The following is a 17,549-nucleotide window of genomic DNA, read 5'->3' on the forward strand; positions in this document are numbered from 1 at the left end:
CATTAAAAAACAAAAAAAAACCATCAATATGCAAAGTATGCAAAGACTATTACAATTTCATAACATTCAATTAAAATCATAAATTTAATACCTATTATTTGCAAGTATAAAACAAGATATAACCATAATTTAATACAATTGAAATACAGTTTCAAACACACAGGCTTGAAATACAACATTCGACTCTCATTATGAAAGTTTCGCTCCTTATTTGGATTAAATCAAAACATATTATGTTTAATAAAAGAGTGTTTTTGAATAATTAATTCAACATTAATAAAATATAATCTCAGAGAATACTGCATCTCTGTGACTCTTGTTTCGTCCCTCTTGCATTGTTGACTCTTTCGTTGATTCTTGCATTCCAAGTTATGAACCAGACACAGCTACTGTTCATTCTTTCTTTTCAATATTCTTCGTTGTATATTATAGGATTTTATAATAATTCTATTCAATCTGTGCTTCATTGTAAAAAAAGAATAAAAAATAGATATATATTTCAATCGTGATTTTGACTTGGATTTGTATGTAATTTTTGATATTTTATTGTGATGTGTTGTCTCTATGATTGTAGAGTACCGTATTATCATAGAGAAACAATAGCGTAAGCGCTATATTTCTCTATGGTATTATTGACTATGAATATCTTGTATTTTGACGTGGCCGATACAAAATGTACAGTATAGTGTTCATTGAGTGTGGCAATAAATAAATATATTCAAATATTAACATTTTAATATTACGTAACAATAATTTTAGTTGTGCTGGATGACTGATCCAACTTAATTCATTTTTGTAAGGATACATCAAATTACATGATATAGTCTGAACATATAAGTAAGTTACACTTAGGTATACACCGCGTATGTGAATGATATCCTGTCTGCTTGGAAATTTACTTCATTATGAACGAGTACCAATTTGTCAATTTTTATTCATTAATTCCAAACTACGTATGATATGGTAGTATTAATAAAGTATGTAAACAATTATGTCAATGAGTAACTTCTCTATTTGCTGACAAGTTCCAATTCTAAAACTTATTGATTCTCTTATGTGTTCATAATTCACTAATTAATTGATACTGCGGTGTTTAAACGATAATTCACATGACATCAGTTGTCGAGAATTATTGAACTCAATTTAATCGTTACCGGTTTGAACTATTGATAAGTTATCCATACTGAATACTTCGATCAGTATGTATCATTCTTTTCTTAGAACGCCTATAACGACTTACATCTTCTCTATAATATTATTATATAGTTCATTCGTTTATTATATTATATGAAATATAATGAGTTTGATATTAACAGTGTTATGCACCATCATATTAATACTGTTTGTTATTATAGAAGGGTGAGTAGGTACTGGTAATAGATCTATTGGAACTGAAACATCAATATTAAGCATTTTTTCTGAATAAGATACGTATTATTCATTAGCAGTATAATACGGTATGTACTGCTTCTTTAGAGCACATCACCAAATCAATACGAAATTCATTTTTCCCAATTCAAGTTTTGTTTTAAATCTGAATAATTATTCGTCAAAATTTCATCAATATTATTTCACGGTATGTGAAACCCAAATATTGTCCTCGAAATGATTCTGCATTATCAATTATTGAAAAAAATCAAAATGCAAGAGAATCTGTATTTTTCAAAGGAATCACTTTAATAGAAAAAGTGCATACCATAGAAATATTACACTTGAATAGTTTTATAAATAAAGTTGCATAATAGTCTATATTCGTCTACAATCATGTTCAAGTCGTATTTTTATCAAGACACCATATTAAATTTCAATTTTATATTAAATGATGGTCTGCAATTTATTATTCACAAATTCATAATAAATTATCTTCATATTATCTTGATATGTAACTGACATATTTATTAGTTTTTTGAATTATATTTTTGACCATGTTAAATAGTTCTTAAGTCTAAGGCCCGGTTGCACAAAAGTTGGTTAAATATAACCGTGATTAATTTCACAAGAACCAATCAGAGAAGGCATTTTTGAAAAGACGGCTTCTCTGATTGGTTCTCGTGGAATTAATCACGGTAAAAAATTTAACCGGCTGTTGTGCAACCGCCACCAGTTTTTTATATGAATGTTATCGTATATTTTCATGTTTTTAATGTAGGTTACATGAGACTATTGTCATGCTTATTACTATTTTGTTTGCTTAAACAGTTCAGTTTATTGTGTTTTTTTTTTCATTTGAGTTGATCGAATTATCCGTTGCACAGTATTAAATTATAAACAGTATATATTAGCCTCGACTACATGCTCTTGAATAAAATTGATTTCTGTTGTATGTTTGATGTTTTACTGTAGGCCTACCGTATGCTATGTTATGTTAAATTGTATTGTAGTAATGTGTGTGCTTTTGATTTGAGTTGAGTATATTTGTATATGTTGTTTTGCAATATGTGAATATAGGATAGCTGCTATGAATTTTATGGCATTGCTTGGTAAGTCGACCTCTTCTACAAAAACAATCGACTCTGAGGAATTTAACGGCGAAATTGATTACAAACTTCCAAAAAATTTTCTATTTGGAGAGAAAATCTCTTTCAACAAGTTCGCAACAACTTTTCGAGTTGGCAGAGCTTGGAAGAAATCTATAGGAAGTAAAGGAGATACGGCAAAGTAAGTCTGAATTAGAATTGTAATTTTCAAATAAGATTGGTAAATTTTAGTAAGATAATATATGTTGATCACTATTGTAGCATAAAAATGTAACATTGTTTTCAGAAGTCAATTGAATAAATTCGGAAATTACCTAAGAATTGAAAATGTTTTGTGAATTATTGTCATTTTTAAGAATAACATAAAACTCAACAGTTTTGAAAGATTTTCTAGAAGATTGTGCCATTATTACATTGATAACTCAATACGTTGTCATGTTGTTATACACGTTATAGTTACCTGGAGCACTGCCGGCCAATCTTCAAACGTTTGAAAATACTGACAATGTACAGTCAGTGCATGTATAGCTCCCTACGCCTCCTAAGGAGTGAGGTTCATGCCTACCAGGAGAGGGGCCAGCTACAATACCAGGAGACGGGACAACATTGCCCTACTCCAGACTATCGAAAGCACATGAATGCTATCCCTTACGGACGATAACATTTTTTTAACAGTAGACTGCCGATTTGTGTTCGTGAGCTGGAGTATGGGAAGTTTTGTAGGCTGGTACGTGAGAAACTCATCAACTACCCTTTGTACTCACTGAGAGATGATGAAACCAGTGGACTTGTGAACCAGTTTGAGATTGCTTCATGATTTAGTATTGCAGTCCATCTACAGAGCCACACAAAACAACCTATCTGCATATATATCTATAGTTATTTGTGTATTAATTGTTTTATATTTTGACGAGGTCTGTCTGGCGACTGCCAGTCATGGACTAAATATACTGAATATTACTGAATCACGTTGTGTTGTCATCTATCTGGAAATTGAATTTGTGGTCAATGAATTTTAATTTGAATTGAACACGAATTCATTTGTTTTTGAAGATGCACACGACTCATGGGGAACCAATACAAAGATGAATTCCGAACTGGAATAGCATTATTATGCTCTGATAAACTTATTGAACTGAAAAATGAAGAGTTCTACAATTATTTTGTATTAACTGACAGAGAAGTTTGGAAATGTGTCAATAAGGATGGGGTGAGACGTTTTGCTTTTAAGAACCTGTTTAGGATTATTCTTATGATTCTATAATTTAGTAAATTCTTTGTTAAAATACAGAAGTTACACTTTGAAAAATGAAGTTAATCTACATGCCAGTACCTGGTACTTGAGGAGTGTAGTAGGATTTAATACAATCAACCTGATAAACGAAAAGATTCAAGTTTCCGGTGAATATGCAATTCTTTATGCTGCTAGAGCTGGATGCCTGGACTTGAAATCAGCACTGCGGGAAACAACATCATTTAGAAGAGCAGGAGCTGATTTTATCATATCCTACATATACTCCTCATATCATATATTATATACACTCCTCAAGTACTGGCATGGATTGAAGCTGGGGGATCGTGGAATGAATAGTACCGTACGTAAAATTTAATCTAATTCTACTAGTAGTTCTGTGAACAGTAGACCTCACGCAGTATTCTCATCCACAAGTACCTGATTGAAACTATAGACCTCATGGAAATACAGCAATAGACTGGCTTCTCTTCACATCTGTGTAATCACTTGTCAGCTAATTTATGATGAATAATTCTATAGTGTGATTTTTACTCTAATATTGGCGTATGAAGGAGGCTCGTTTTTCCTTTTATATCATCCTTGAAATGCAAAATTTCCAAAAACCTTGTATACCGTATACGTCGACGCGCAATTAAAAAAAGAACATACCTGTCAAATTTCATGAAAATCCTATTACCGCGTTTCGCCGTAAACGTGCAACATATAAACATTTAAACATTCAAGCATTTAAACATTTAAACATTTAAACATTTTAAACATTTAAACATTAAGAGAAATGCCAAACCGTCGACTTGAATCTTAGACCTCACTTCGCTCGGTCAAAAAGCTCTTAATTTAGAATGACAATTTTAATAAGAAGAATATGAATATAAAGAATAAAAAAACGTGAATATATGAACGAGCATATGCTAGAAGCTGTACCGAGAGAAAATAATGAATGAAGATCTATCTCCTTCAAACTCAAACGATGTCAAAACTAATTTTATTTCATCCTACCTTTAAAATTTTGCATTTATATTCTAAATTTTCTCTTCATTCCCGATTACAATTACCTATTATCACGGTACTGCCCGTTTCAGTGATTTATTTGCAGTATGATAAAAATTTAATCTAGAATAATCGATAATTTTCATATTTTTTCCTGAACAGGTTTCACCTTCCTTCAGTTTCTATAGAGTTGTCAATGTAATGCAAGGTAACTATGGAATCTATAAACTTTACTACTTTGATGGGATAGAAGTGGTGCGAAAATTCAACTTGCCGGCTTTGGATTCAGCCGTACTACACACACCAGTGACTGCTGTTTTGAGAGAAGTCAAGTATTTGCAATTGAACGATTTAAAACAACTGAAATATGGTGAGATAATGTATTTGATAGAATAATTCATTAGGTTTCTTAGCGAATGGTGAAGCATTAAATGTTTTCTTGTGAATTTTGGCTTATGTTAATTTTAGGCTCATCCAAATATAGTTGGATTCAGTCTGTAATAGAACGAATTAGTCTAGTACTAATTATTATTATTATTATTATTATTATTGTAGACTAGGCGGGAATAAATAATTATATATTTGCATCCATTTATAAATGAATATATTACATAACTTCTAAAATGAATAATCTCTAATATAATAAAGAAAATAATCGGCTTATACAAAAATATAGGATAGGAAATTCACGAATGACGCATCACCACGTCTGACGAACTGATCAACTTGAAATTTTGCATATAGATTCTTGATTTACCAAGGATGGTTATAGGCCTATTTTTAATTCTTCAAGGTTTTATTTCGTCAAGTTTTCAGTTTGTCAAGTTTCCAATTAGACCCTTTTGGAGCACGGGCTACCTGCTAGATTATAATAATTATTGAACAAGAATCCAAATTAATTCTGACAGCCATCTTTGACTTCTACTAATGCAAATATTGACAACGGGGAAAACAGCTAGAAGAAAATTCGATGGGTGCTACTATCCAAAAATCATTTGCTATAGTGAGGTCCACGTTATATTGTCAGTGGAGAAAGATAGGGGAACAGTGTTGCCGATTCTCTGCCTTGCCACTGCCTTCTGAATACCGAATAGCCGATACCGGTATATCTGATGTAATATTAACTGTTCATTCTTATTAAAAGTGATCAATAATTATTATATTAATCCGACAAAAATATATCTATTTTTTATGATTGAATAATAAATTCTAGAAAAAGGATATGCGATGATATTCTTTTAGGAAAAAAATTGTGTACATAATTATGAATAATTTATTAACCTGTTCAACAATTATTCTTAATGTTGAGTATCTGTCATTCCTTATTGATTTTCAGAAGGAAGCATGGAATATTATTTTCCTAATGATGGTCCCACAAATCACAAGTTGAGGTAATTATGCATCCAAGTCTGAATACATAATAATAATTATTATTAAAAATCTGGTGTGGCACACTCACACAACTTTCCTTGCTGTTATGAAAATTGATCACCTGACGCTAGTGTTCACGCGCATCTCAAGTCTGCTATTCAAAGATCTAAGCCAGCTGGTGACAGGACAATAACGCTGGAGACACGAGGTCTGCTATCTCTTCATAGTGAATGATTTAATTGAATCAACAGTTTGCAATTATTGAATAATCAAATTTTCTCGAATTTCGAGCTTATTTTCAATTTTAGGTTTAATGTTAATGAACATGAATTGTAGAGGTTTTCATGCTGAATCTTTTCCACTTGAATTTTTTTGTTTAAATTGTATCTGTAGCCTGATAATTGGAAATCTAAAATCAAACTTTGCATAGATGGAGCGGAGCTCCTGAAATTTTTACAGATAAATGTTTTTACTTGTGGCAGTTGATAGAGCTTATCATAATGACTATTTTAGGTATAAATTTTATCAAAATCGTTGAGAGAAAATCGCGAAAAACCCTGTCTTTGACAACATTTTTGCCATCTTGAATTACATTTGATCGAAATTTTTCGTTTCGGATCCTTATATTGTAAGGACAAGTTCCAAATTTCAAGTGATCCCATTAATTAGGAGAAGAAATATATCGTTTACACAGACACACATAACAACTTATACACACCCACACACACATACAGACCAATACTCAAAAAAACACTTTTTCGAACTCAGGGGACATTGAAACGTATAGAAATTGGGGTACCAATTTTTTTCGGAAAGCAATACTTTCCTTACCTATGGTGATAGGGCAAGGAAAGTAAAATCATCATCATTGTCCACACTGTTCAGACAGCTTGTAGTCTACACCATATATCTTTAGACACTCCAAATATAAATACAGGTCATGACACAATCGCGTGATGCATTGCAAAATCGCCATTTTATGGGGTTCTAGTTCACCAATTTTCAAATTCATCAGCTGTTATCATTATAGATTAAACAACATTATGTGTTATTTTGCTATATTGTTCAAGGAATAATGTTTGGCTTTGAATTGTAAAATAAATTCTTCTTACAGAATAATAATAGGTCTATTATTTAGATTCCAACTAGGAACTGAATTGTTTATTTTCAGATTGGGGACTTTAAATTCTTTTTGAGGTTTGACTTTTGTCCCAATTCCTTATGAAACATAACAAGTTACAAGAATAAGAACAATCTTTAATAAGAAAATAATGAATTATAAACCATTTATTATTGAAATTTCATTATTAAAAAATCAAAAACCCGAATTTACATATTATCTGAACCAGATTATTGTTTTTAAAAAGCATAATGCATTATTTTGTTATGAGCAGATTGGAATATTTCAAATGTACCGCAATAAAGACCCCACATAATGGCCGCTCCATAAGGAACACGAGTATCATGACCTGTATCAGAGAAAACTCCTATAATTCTGTGCCTTGTAATTCTGTGCCTGTATTTATAGACCTTGAGACACTAAGAAATCAACAACGCTATCTGTTAGCCAACTGTGTAAGCTATTCCAGCCCAAACTTGAAAAATTGAAGAGTCGATTTTATATCAATTTATCAATATAATTGACGAGTTATCAATGTTTTGGATCTATTAACTGGTGATGAAACGTATGTTCCACTTATCTGAGAGCAAATTAGTTAATAACTATTGGGATAAATGAGTAAAATTGGCATTCTCTTACCCAACTCTCGCCAGAGTTTCATGTGAACATTTAATAACCCATCCATCCGTGGGATAAGTATTTATAATGTATACATTTTAATGTAAGAAACAATTCTACTTTTTTTGGAAGGCATGACTATGATTGTAATGTAAAGTCATGTCCATTAAATGTTAATATCAATATCACTGTTAATATCGGGGTACCAAGCTTCGCTCGTTATTTCTATTTTATTAAAAATTTATAAATTGTGTTCTGTTTATTTATAATTTAATTATATATAACAGAATTCTCTAAAATGATCGTGATTAAATTCCACAGCTGGCGATATCGATATGTCATGTTATGAATTTTGGGGATGCGATATTTTGATATTTCACATACGGTACTCACTCGCTCAATCACCTTATTGTATTATTATCCATAGCTGTTTCAGCCAAGGATGAATTATCCCTTTAATGTCGTTCAGGGAGTTTTCTCCCAAAGATGAGACATGGTGCAAACGAATTTTTACTTTCCTTGCCCTACTACCATAGGTAAGGAAAGTATTGCTTTCCAAAAAATCTGGTATGGTACACTCACACAACTTTCCTTGCTCATATTTGAAACTACGATCAGACTTCTGTATATTATGTGTATATAATATAATTGTTTTCAGAGTACTTTTTCCTTTGTGTAAATTACTAAATTCGATGATTTTTTAGTCGTCATTTTTTCAAAGTCGTCTAAACAGCTGTTCTACAGATGACATAACTCGACTATGTGTTCTTTTTATGAACTGCGCTACCTACCTACCTCATGCATGAGAAGGAGGTTACTAAGTTCATTTCTCAAGGATGGGGTGGACCCCCATTAGTTTCCCAGAAAGGAGACTCATGCCAGTTGATAGAGCTGATGAATAACTATACAGAGTATGAATTTGAAAAAAAATCGGTCAAGTTATTTTTGAGAAAATCGTGAAAAACATGGTTTTTTAGTAATTGTCCGCCATTTTTCTCAAGAATATTACGGAGCTCCTGCGATTTTCCCAGAAATGAGATTCGTGTCAGTTGATAGGGCTTATAAATAGCTATCCATATGGTATAAATTTGAAGAAAATCTTTAGAGCCGCTTTCGATAAAACCGTGAATAACATGTTTTTTTAGTCATTATCCGCCATTTTTCTCAAGAATATTACGGAGCTCCTAAAATTTTCCAAGAAATGAGACTCATTTCAGTTGATAGAGCTTATAAATAGCTATCCATGGTATAAATTTGAAGAAAATCGTTAGAGCCGTTTTAGAGAAAACCGTTAAAACATGGTTTTTTAGTAATTATCCGCCATTTTGAATTCAATTTTATTGAATTTCTTATTGTCGGATCCTCATGGTATAAGGACATGGATAATAAGTTTAGAATTTCGAGTCAATCGGTTGATTAGGAATGGAGTTATCGTGTTCACAGACATACACACACACACACACACACACACACACACACACACACACACACACACACACCCAAAAATCATGTTTTTGGACTCAGGGGACCTTGAAACGTATAGAAAACTTGAAATTAGGGTACCTTAATTTTTTTTAAAGCAATACTTTCCTTACCTATGGTAGGTAATAGGGCAAGGAAAGTAAAAAATGAGAAAGTGTGAGATGTATGAGAACGGCTCAATACACAAAAAGGTAGATACCTACCCTTAGATAGAAACTCTTGAGTTAATTACCTATAACTTTTTCATGATTCCCCTAAATTAATATTTAAATATCCTGTCATTAATTTCTAAAGTGAGGAAAAATTTGTATTGCCACAAACACAAACTTGATATATAACATATTTTCTTACAAAATGGCACTGCTGGCATAGCTTGTGATAAATTATGTGATTTTTTGCAGTATGTTCGAAACTGTCTTCTTGAATGAAGAACATAACGTTCATTTGCCAAATGAGAAGTGGAGCTACTACTATATAGATATTGCAGAATGGCTTGAGAAACAAGATTTCCGTGTCTCAGAGATTGGAACCAATGGAGGTGTCCTAAGAATAGGTCAAACTTGGTATGATGAGATAGGCTCTCAAGGAGATGAAGCCACGTGAGTTATCAGTAAAACAATCAAATTATCAAAAAGTGATGTTCTTATAATAAATAAAAATAACCTCATATAAAGAAACAGCTAGCAGAGATTTTGCTGGTACATTAATTTTATTGAGTCACTGCCGCCAGCCACAGCGACCACTTATAATTATTTCTTGAAATTTAACTTTCATTCCTCAATTTTTCCCCCATGTATAATTTTTGTTCTCATAAATAGTGAATACTCATCTTTCATGATTTATGATTTGATTTAATTGATATTTTTCTTCTACTTGAGTAGTTTATATAATTTATTTTCTTAAATTTAATTATTCTAGTTCCTAGATAAGTTTACCTTCCTCACCACGATCCTTCCTTTACATCCTCTTCTTAGTTCCCAACTTCCCTTTGCATGCAAAAAATGTTTTTCTCTTCCTTTTATCAAATTTGTTAATTTATTCCTTTGTAATGTACCATTCTATGATTTACTATGAAGGCACCTACTGGAAAATCTTCGGGTGTAGTGGGACCTCCAATGTAAATATTTTGTTCAATAAAACTTGATTGATTGATTGATCATGTAATTAATAAACAAATTAAAATTGAAGTTCATAAACTATGTAGAAGTTAAAATGGAGAAAATCGTTTTATGGGAGTTAAGAGGTGATATTTTGGTCCGGTAGATGTTTTGTGTATTGATTATTCACTATTTCAAAGTCCTTTGAAAGTTTCACTTATAGTTGTATTTCAACATAGCTTACCGGTATATGATTTGGTTCACTGTGATACTACAATATATTTCTTCAAATTACACATAATAAACCTCACATTCTTCTATTAGAATTTCAAAAACTTTTTTCCAATAACAAAATTGTTATCCTAATTTGTTCCTAAAGATGTATCAGAATCTTGAATGATGACCGACTTCATACAAGCACACTTCTGCCAGAGTGTCAACTATGGACAGTTGATCCCAAGCTATTACTGGTACGGAATAAAAACAATGAGTTCAAGAACTATGACATTCCAATTCTAGCAGAGTATTTCACTGTTACCAGACACGAATTCTGGGATTGTGAGATTGAAAATGTACGTATTCAAATGGGTTTTCCATCTTAAAATAAATGCTTGGCCAAAAGTAGAAAACTATGTATACCGTAGATCAGGGCTCTCCAACCTACGGCCCGCGGGCCACATCCGGCCCGCGGATGGATTTTGTCCGGCCCGCCGAGAGTTATAGCAACAGATTTTAAAAAAATATTATTCATTCACATTTTTGACAACAAATATGAGTTCAATACTCTTCTCTTACTAGCCACTCCATTTGTATGTAATTTGTATTATTTTGTATGTAAATAAATAAATAAATTTCTTAATTAGTGTAAAATTAGCTGTAAACAAGCAGCTTTTTGGATCTACCTATAAGTGTGAGCAGAAATTTTCAAAAATAATGTTTGGTAAATCCAAATACAGAGCTTCTTTGTCAGATGAACATTTGTAATAAATTTTAATGATCGGAACCACAAAGTTTGATCCTAAATGGGCGGACATTTTAAGTGGAAAACAAATGCAATCTTCTCATCAAAAATAAGTATTCTCTTTTAGCTTGGTAACTTTTTGTAAATTCGTATGTTTTCAAGTTTTCTTATGACCTTTTTACACACAATAAATTGGACTTTGTATTAAAATGAAATGAATTGGTTTGTTTCTTTTTGTGTTTTAATTAAACGTACTTAAAACTCCTCAGATTATTTTAATGGAAATATAATAATTTTACACCCCCCAAATCCCCCGTCGTGTGTGTCCCCACAAGTCAAATTCCACGTACATCCTTGCTATTGGTCCTCTAAGCCTCCCAAGAATTAACAATGTGGCCCTTGGATAAAAAAGGTTGGAGACCCCTGCCGTAGATAAAGAATGAACGGGTGGTGGCGACAATTACTTTTTTCAATAAATAAAGAAAGTAAATAAGTGGAAAAGAAACAGTGAGAATAGGTAAATGCAAACGGAATAAAAATGTTTATAAAATAGAATCATAGTACCCTTTTTTGAAATTAATAAGCTAATAGATTAAAAATACAAATTATAACAACCTATTATTTTATTAATTTCAAAGAAGGATAGGCTACTATAATAATTCTATTTTATAAATAGAAATAAGTAGCCCTGAATTCATACATTTTAGGAATAAAAATGATTTATATCCGATTATTGCATATATAGGACTAATATTTGATGAAAATCAAAGCATATTATTCCAATATATAGCTTATTTTCATTTTTCACATGTGAAATTTTCCCCAGTGCAAAAAGCACGAGTTACCTGCTAGTGTTATATAATTCTATATCGATGATATACTGTTCAATCTAATACTTTTTCTGGTTCAATTTATGATTTCACGATAAAAGTAGCTTTGTACTTATATGTGTAGATTTAATGTAGAATTCGAATTTGAGCTAAAATTGAGAGAAGAAGACAACTTAAAACTTATATCATTTCCTAACAGAGCACGAAAAAGTTTTCAAGAATTGTAACAGAGTTGATTGGACGAAAACCAATAAGGAAAGTCGAACATTATGATGGGATAAGTGTCTGGAAATATTCAATGAATGGCAATGATGATAGTGTGAAGATCAGAAGCATTCACTACTGCAGACCAGATCAAATGGACCAATATATTAAATTTAGTGAGTAAATTCATTTATTCAATCTATCATTTATCAATTTACAATCTAATTGTAGGTAGAATACAATAATGAAACTAAAACCAGTGGTTGGAAATTCCTTATTGGTCCATTCATGCTTGATAGTATTGATGAATTATTTGATTTTTGAGATTTCCATATAACTTTCAGGTGGAGTATTACATCTAATAAATCAAGATGAAAACAGAGATGAAGCAGACGCCATTGAATATACAGTGTAAGAATTTGATGAATCCAATATTTTCAACTACTTATCCTAATTATTGATTGATTAACTTGCTGTCATAATGATCAGTTCATTCATCTAGCGTGAAGGTTTTGTGATTCTTGTTGTTTTTTCAAGTGTTTTATGTAGATTCTTCAGCAGTATATAGTCTTGCTGTTATCAGAAGTTCTAAATTCTAGAATTCTGATTCTTATTACTGTTCTAAATAATAGTGAGCATTAGTTTAGTTTAATTTTTGTCACATAAAGCTGTATAATCGAGCAGTGCTCGCACAGCATGTGACACGTCAGAATTGTATAATCTTACATTTCAAAGAAACATTGCTTTGAGACAGCCCACTCTCTAGCCAAGACTCCCTCAACAGAACACCACAAAACACTCAGCAAGTGAGTAAGGACCAGGATTACTGAGTATTACTAGGGAATACAGTACCTATTGAAAACAAATTATAGAGTAAAATTAATATTAAAATATTTCTTTCAACATTTAAAAAATGCGTTTAGTATCGTAGAATTTGTATAAAGTAAGAGTAGATAAACCATCAAACGGGGTTAGGAAATGTTACAGCCTCTCTCTCAGAGAACAATTATTTTCTCAATATTTCAGATGAAGTGATCATGGAAGTAAAAATTCAGGTGTTCTTGAGGGAATGTGCACTCATTTCTACGGCACGAATATACCAAAGACTTGAATAGGAGAGATATCCTTTCTAGAAGAAGTATTAACGCTCTTAACGTAACTCATAGTGTTCCTGAAGCTTGATTGATTTATGTAACTTGGAACTATAGCTGCTGTTGAAATTTGAATTATTATTATTTTTTTTTGCTCTAACCAAATTAAATTTTCCATTCAGAGATCGAGAGATGGGCCACATGCCGTCTCTGAAATAACCGTATAGAGTATGCTTTTGAACTTTTCCAGAATTCTCCAAATATGATTCTTATTACAATAACCTAATTTTGAGAAAATTTCTATTGCAAATATTTAATATTGGCACCAGGATAAAAATAAATGTTTGATTGTTTTACAGGGAATACGAGGCCAAAAATAATAAGATAAAGGACTATTCTTCTTGATGTTTTTCGCCCTAATTGGTAATATGCATGCTACAATAAAATAGTATGAGAAGGAAATTGAAAGTAAATTATCAATAAAAACAAATCAAGTGATTAATCATTAATCTAAACCTTTTCCAATCGTATTTGAGAAATTATAGACTAAATCGAGAAGTCATCACATGTATTTGAGTTTTGAGAACAGAGGGGATTTAAGTGTTGGAAGATGTTAAATGGAGTAGATAGGTGAACAACTGAAATGTGAAGAAGTTTTATAAATTCCAATAAGTTCTGTAGAAGCTATAAATTCTAAATTACGGTAGAGGGATAGTGTGCCAGCGTTTTTCAGGTTCAAACACAGTTTGTATTCACGCTATGTTCAGACAAGTGGACAAATTTGTTTTTGGTGCCCTATAGTATTTTAGTTGGCTATGTATTCCTTCCACCACTCAGTTGTTTTTCTCAGCGTGGAAATAAACGCAGCGAGTGACTTGAAAACGCGTCTGCTAAAGCCTGAAAAAAGCTTTTGTGACAAATCCTACTCAAATTACATTAAAAAATGTTGAATTCGAGCAGAGACTTCAAGTGGCGTGAAAAATAGCTGCGATTGCACGGGTGGCTCGTTCGGCCTCACACCGCTGACAGGTATTTGAAATATTGTCCAGTATTTCTACTTTTTGTTATTTGTGCCACACAAAATTTTTTTATCTGATCAAACAGTCTATTTTTTGCAGATCTGGGTGGAAGCGTTATCTATCCTTTGCGCTCGCAAGGGCCAAAACACACGAGGCGTTTTTTCAGACGATTCGTCATGGCACGACAGAATCTCTACGGCTGGATGGTTGAGTTTGCATACGATATCGAGAATCACCCACTCGGAGTGCTTCCTGTCCTGTCGTGCCATGTCGACTCGTCTGAAAAAACGCCTCGTGTGTCTTGGCCCTTGCAAGCGCAAAATTAGATAACGCTTCTATCCTGATCTGCAAGAAATAGACTGTTTTGACCTCTTTAGTCTCGGCCCTAATCCTGATTCCCAATCTATTTATAGCAATATAAAACTCTTGAGTGTTTATCATAGCCTAATAAATACAGTGAAATGCATTGTTGAGTAACGAGATAAATAAAATTTAAATAAGATGGCGCTTACTTTGCCCTGTTGTTCGGCACTGCAGTCCAACTCAAGCCTCGCCACTTTGCGTTCAAGGTCACGTGACCTCTCCTCCTGGTAACGGTGGTCTCGTTGTAGTGTATTGAGAGCCATCTCTGACCTCCCATGCAAGCTGTTCAAAGACCGCTCCGATTCCTCCAGCTCCTACCTCCACAATCACCATAAATTAATTTATTCAATTCCATTTAATCACTATTTATTTCAATCATTCACACATCGCTGAAATTGTAAAAAATACAGTCATTAATAAAATGAATTGAATTGAAAATGGTGCATTTACTTTTGTGAATTCGGTGAAATTTCAAATTATACAGTTTTGTTCATCCCTTTAGTGAGGTCCACATTATAATGGCAGTGCCAGAGGAAAGTAGGAAAAAGATAGGAAGACAGCGTTATCTGATTAACATACTGTTCTATCTTGTTTATAGAATAATCAGTTATATTTAACTCTCCAAGGGAATATATTTTTCAATGATTGAATTCGTTACCAGTATTTCTATAATACTGACGAGACTATAGGCCTATCAATAAATATAATTCAATCACTGAATTTCTGTAAGCCTAATAAACGACAAGTTGATGACCTAGGGCCGGTTTATGAGCTCGAGTTTTCATAGTCCGCGGATTTCTTGGTACGCCGCCTAACGTAGACCAGGACTAAAAAATAGGCTTATGGAACAGGGCGTAAGCACATATTATTTTTAGAACGGCTCAACTTTAGCTCGCGGCTCATAAAGCCGATTTTTAGACTACAGCGCAAAAATCGGTTATTAATCCTGGACTATTAACCCGGAGCTCATAAACCGGCCCCTAGTCATTAATTTTCGTTTATATTGTTAGTGGATCTTTTAAATATTTATTTTCATCTCAGGAAATAATAAGCTTCTTCAACCTGAAAAATCTTCATCAGAAAGGGCTGATAATACTCACTAACGTTTTTGGACTATAATTTTCGATGAATTTAACTTTTGACAAAAGTCCATTAGAAGGGTTGATGAAACTCCCTCACCAATCGAAATGCCGCAATAAGAAATATGTGAATTACTAGGAGATCTTCTGATGAAGTCCAACAGGCTATGAAACTGATTCTCAGGCACAAAATGCATTAAATTGATGAATCGAATGATGAATTAGGAGTCGATAATATTATTGATTTTTCAACAAGTATTTCGTTATTGGAGAGTAAATCAAATGAGATTAAGATTAAGTAGTTTAGGATGAATACAGCTGAATACCAAAAAGTGATGAATTGAATGAGGAGTCTATAATAGAGTTTTCAACAAGTATTTCATTACTGGAGGCAAAATTGATTGAGATTTAGTTAAGTATGGATGAACACACCTGAATGCGTTGGCGGAGTGATGCAATGATGGCATTCTGTCTTGCTGCCTGCTCTTTGAGCTGCTCTGTCTCCACCTGCAGCTCGGCTGTCCGCTGGTCTCGGCTGCGTAGCTGACTCTTCATGTCCTGCAGCTGTTAATCAACATTAAATCAATTGAATAGAGACTAGAATATATTGTACCTATCTAACAAAGAATGTATTATGAAAAAGTCCATGCTTATACCAAAAAGACATTGCGAGATCTTCACAAATGCACTTGAACAATATGGGTTTTATATATCACTTAAGGCTGTGGAAAGGCTAAAAATAAACTTTCTACTGGTGATATTTTTCAAAGTTTTTCTATTTGTATACTATCAAGCTATCAAAATGAGAAAGTTTTCTCAGGAAAACATTTTTTTCCGATCATTACTTTTTGAGATATGAGCGCCTAAAGTTTAAATTTTTGGGACAGAAAATTTCAAGTTCGGTATGGGATAAATCCATTGTTGAAGGTTATATCGGTGAAGAAATAAAATATTACGATTATTTGAACATTATTACTGATTTTATTTTTACTTTAAAGTCAAACCAATACATTGAACTCAAACGTTTTACTTAAGGCATGTTACACACACTTCACAGAGACAGAGTTCAGTACAGAGTCACCAGTGCCTTGCCAATCACACATATGATTATTTAGTCTATTTCATTGTCAAACAACACGCCCCCTCAATGAAATAACCCAAAAAAATTTATCAATCAAAAAACAAAGTAAGTTATAGGAAAATTAAGATAGTTCAAAAACATCTTAATTATTAAAAAATATTATTTCTAAACTTGACAAAAAGTTCCTTTCCCAAGGGTTTTGTGAAAATGTCAGCAATCTGATCTGAGGATTTTAAATACTCAACTTGAATAACACCTTCAGAAATTTTCTCTCTTACAAAATGATACCTTATATATCTACATGTTTCATTTTTTTATGATGCTCAGGATTATGAGCTATTTTGATAGCAGACTGATTGTCTTCAAACAACAAAATACAAGTTTTCTTATTTTCAACAACACAAAAATCAATTAAAATTCCTTTTATCCAACAAGCCTCGCTTGCAGCTTGGCTCAAAGCAACATACTCAGCTTCTGTGCTAGATAATGAAACACTCTGTTGCTTCTTGGTACA

The 17,549-nt window shown here is 32.5% G+C and overlaps 2 protein-coding genes across 2 annotated transcripts in view; one reads left to right on the forward strand and one right to left on the reverse strand.

The window, feature by feature from the left end:
* The window catches only part of LOC111047443 (coiled-coil domain-containing protein 170), a 39,372-nt gene that overhangs the window by 15,695 nt on the left and 6,128 nt on the right, over positions 1–17,549 (reverse strand). Inside the window, exons 2-3 of the mRNA XM_039429540.1 lie at positions 16,387–16,518; positions 15,025–15,189 (exon numbers count right to left, since the gene is read on the reverse strand). Coding sequence (XP_039285474.1) covers positions 15,025–15,189; positions 16,387–16,518 — 297 coding nt within the window. The remainder of the gene's footprint in view (positions 1–15,024; positions 15,190–16,386; positions 16,519–17,549) is intronic.
* On the forward strand, positions 5–14,031 carry LOC120351426. Its single transcript, XM_039428744.1, has 10 exons — positions 5–1,359; positions 2,449–2,658; positions 3,531–3,687; positions 4,882–5,089; positions 6,056–6,110; positions 9,712–9,909; positions 10,787–10,979; positions 12,398–12,578; positions 12,747–12,813; positions 13,853–14,031. The coding sequence occupies exons 1-10, from the start codon at positions 1,298–1,300 to the stop codon at positions 13,896–13,898; spliced, it is 1,377 nt and encodes a 458-aa protein (XP_039284678.1). The 5' UTR covers positions 5–1,297; the 3' UTR covers positions 13,899–14,031.

This window comes from Nilaparvata lugens, chromosome 5 (assembly GCF_014356525.2).
Source record: "Nilaparvata lugens isolate BPH chromosome 5, ASM1435652v1, whole genome shotgun sequence".
NCBI lineage: Eukaryota > Metazoa > Arthropoda > Insecta > Hemiptera > Delphacidae > Nilaparvata > Nilaparvata lugens.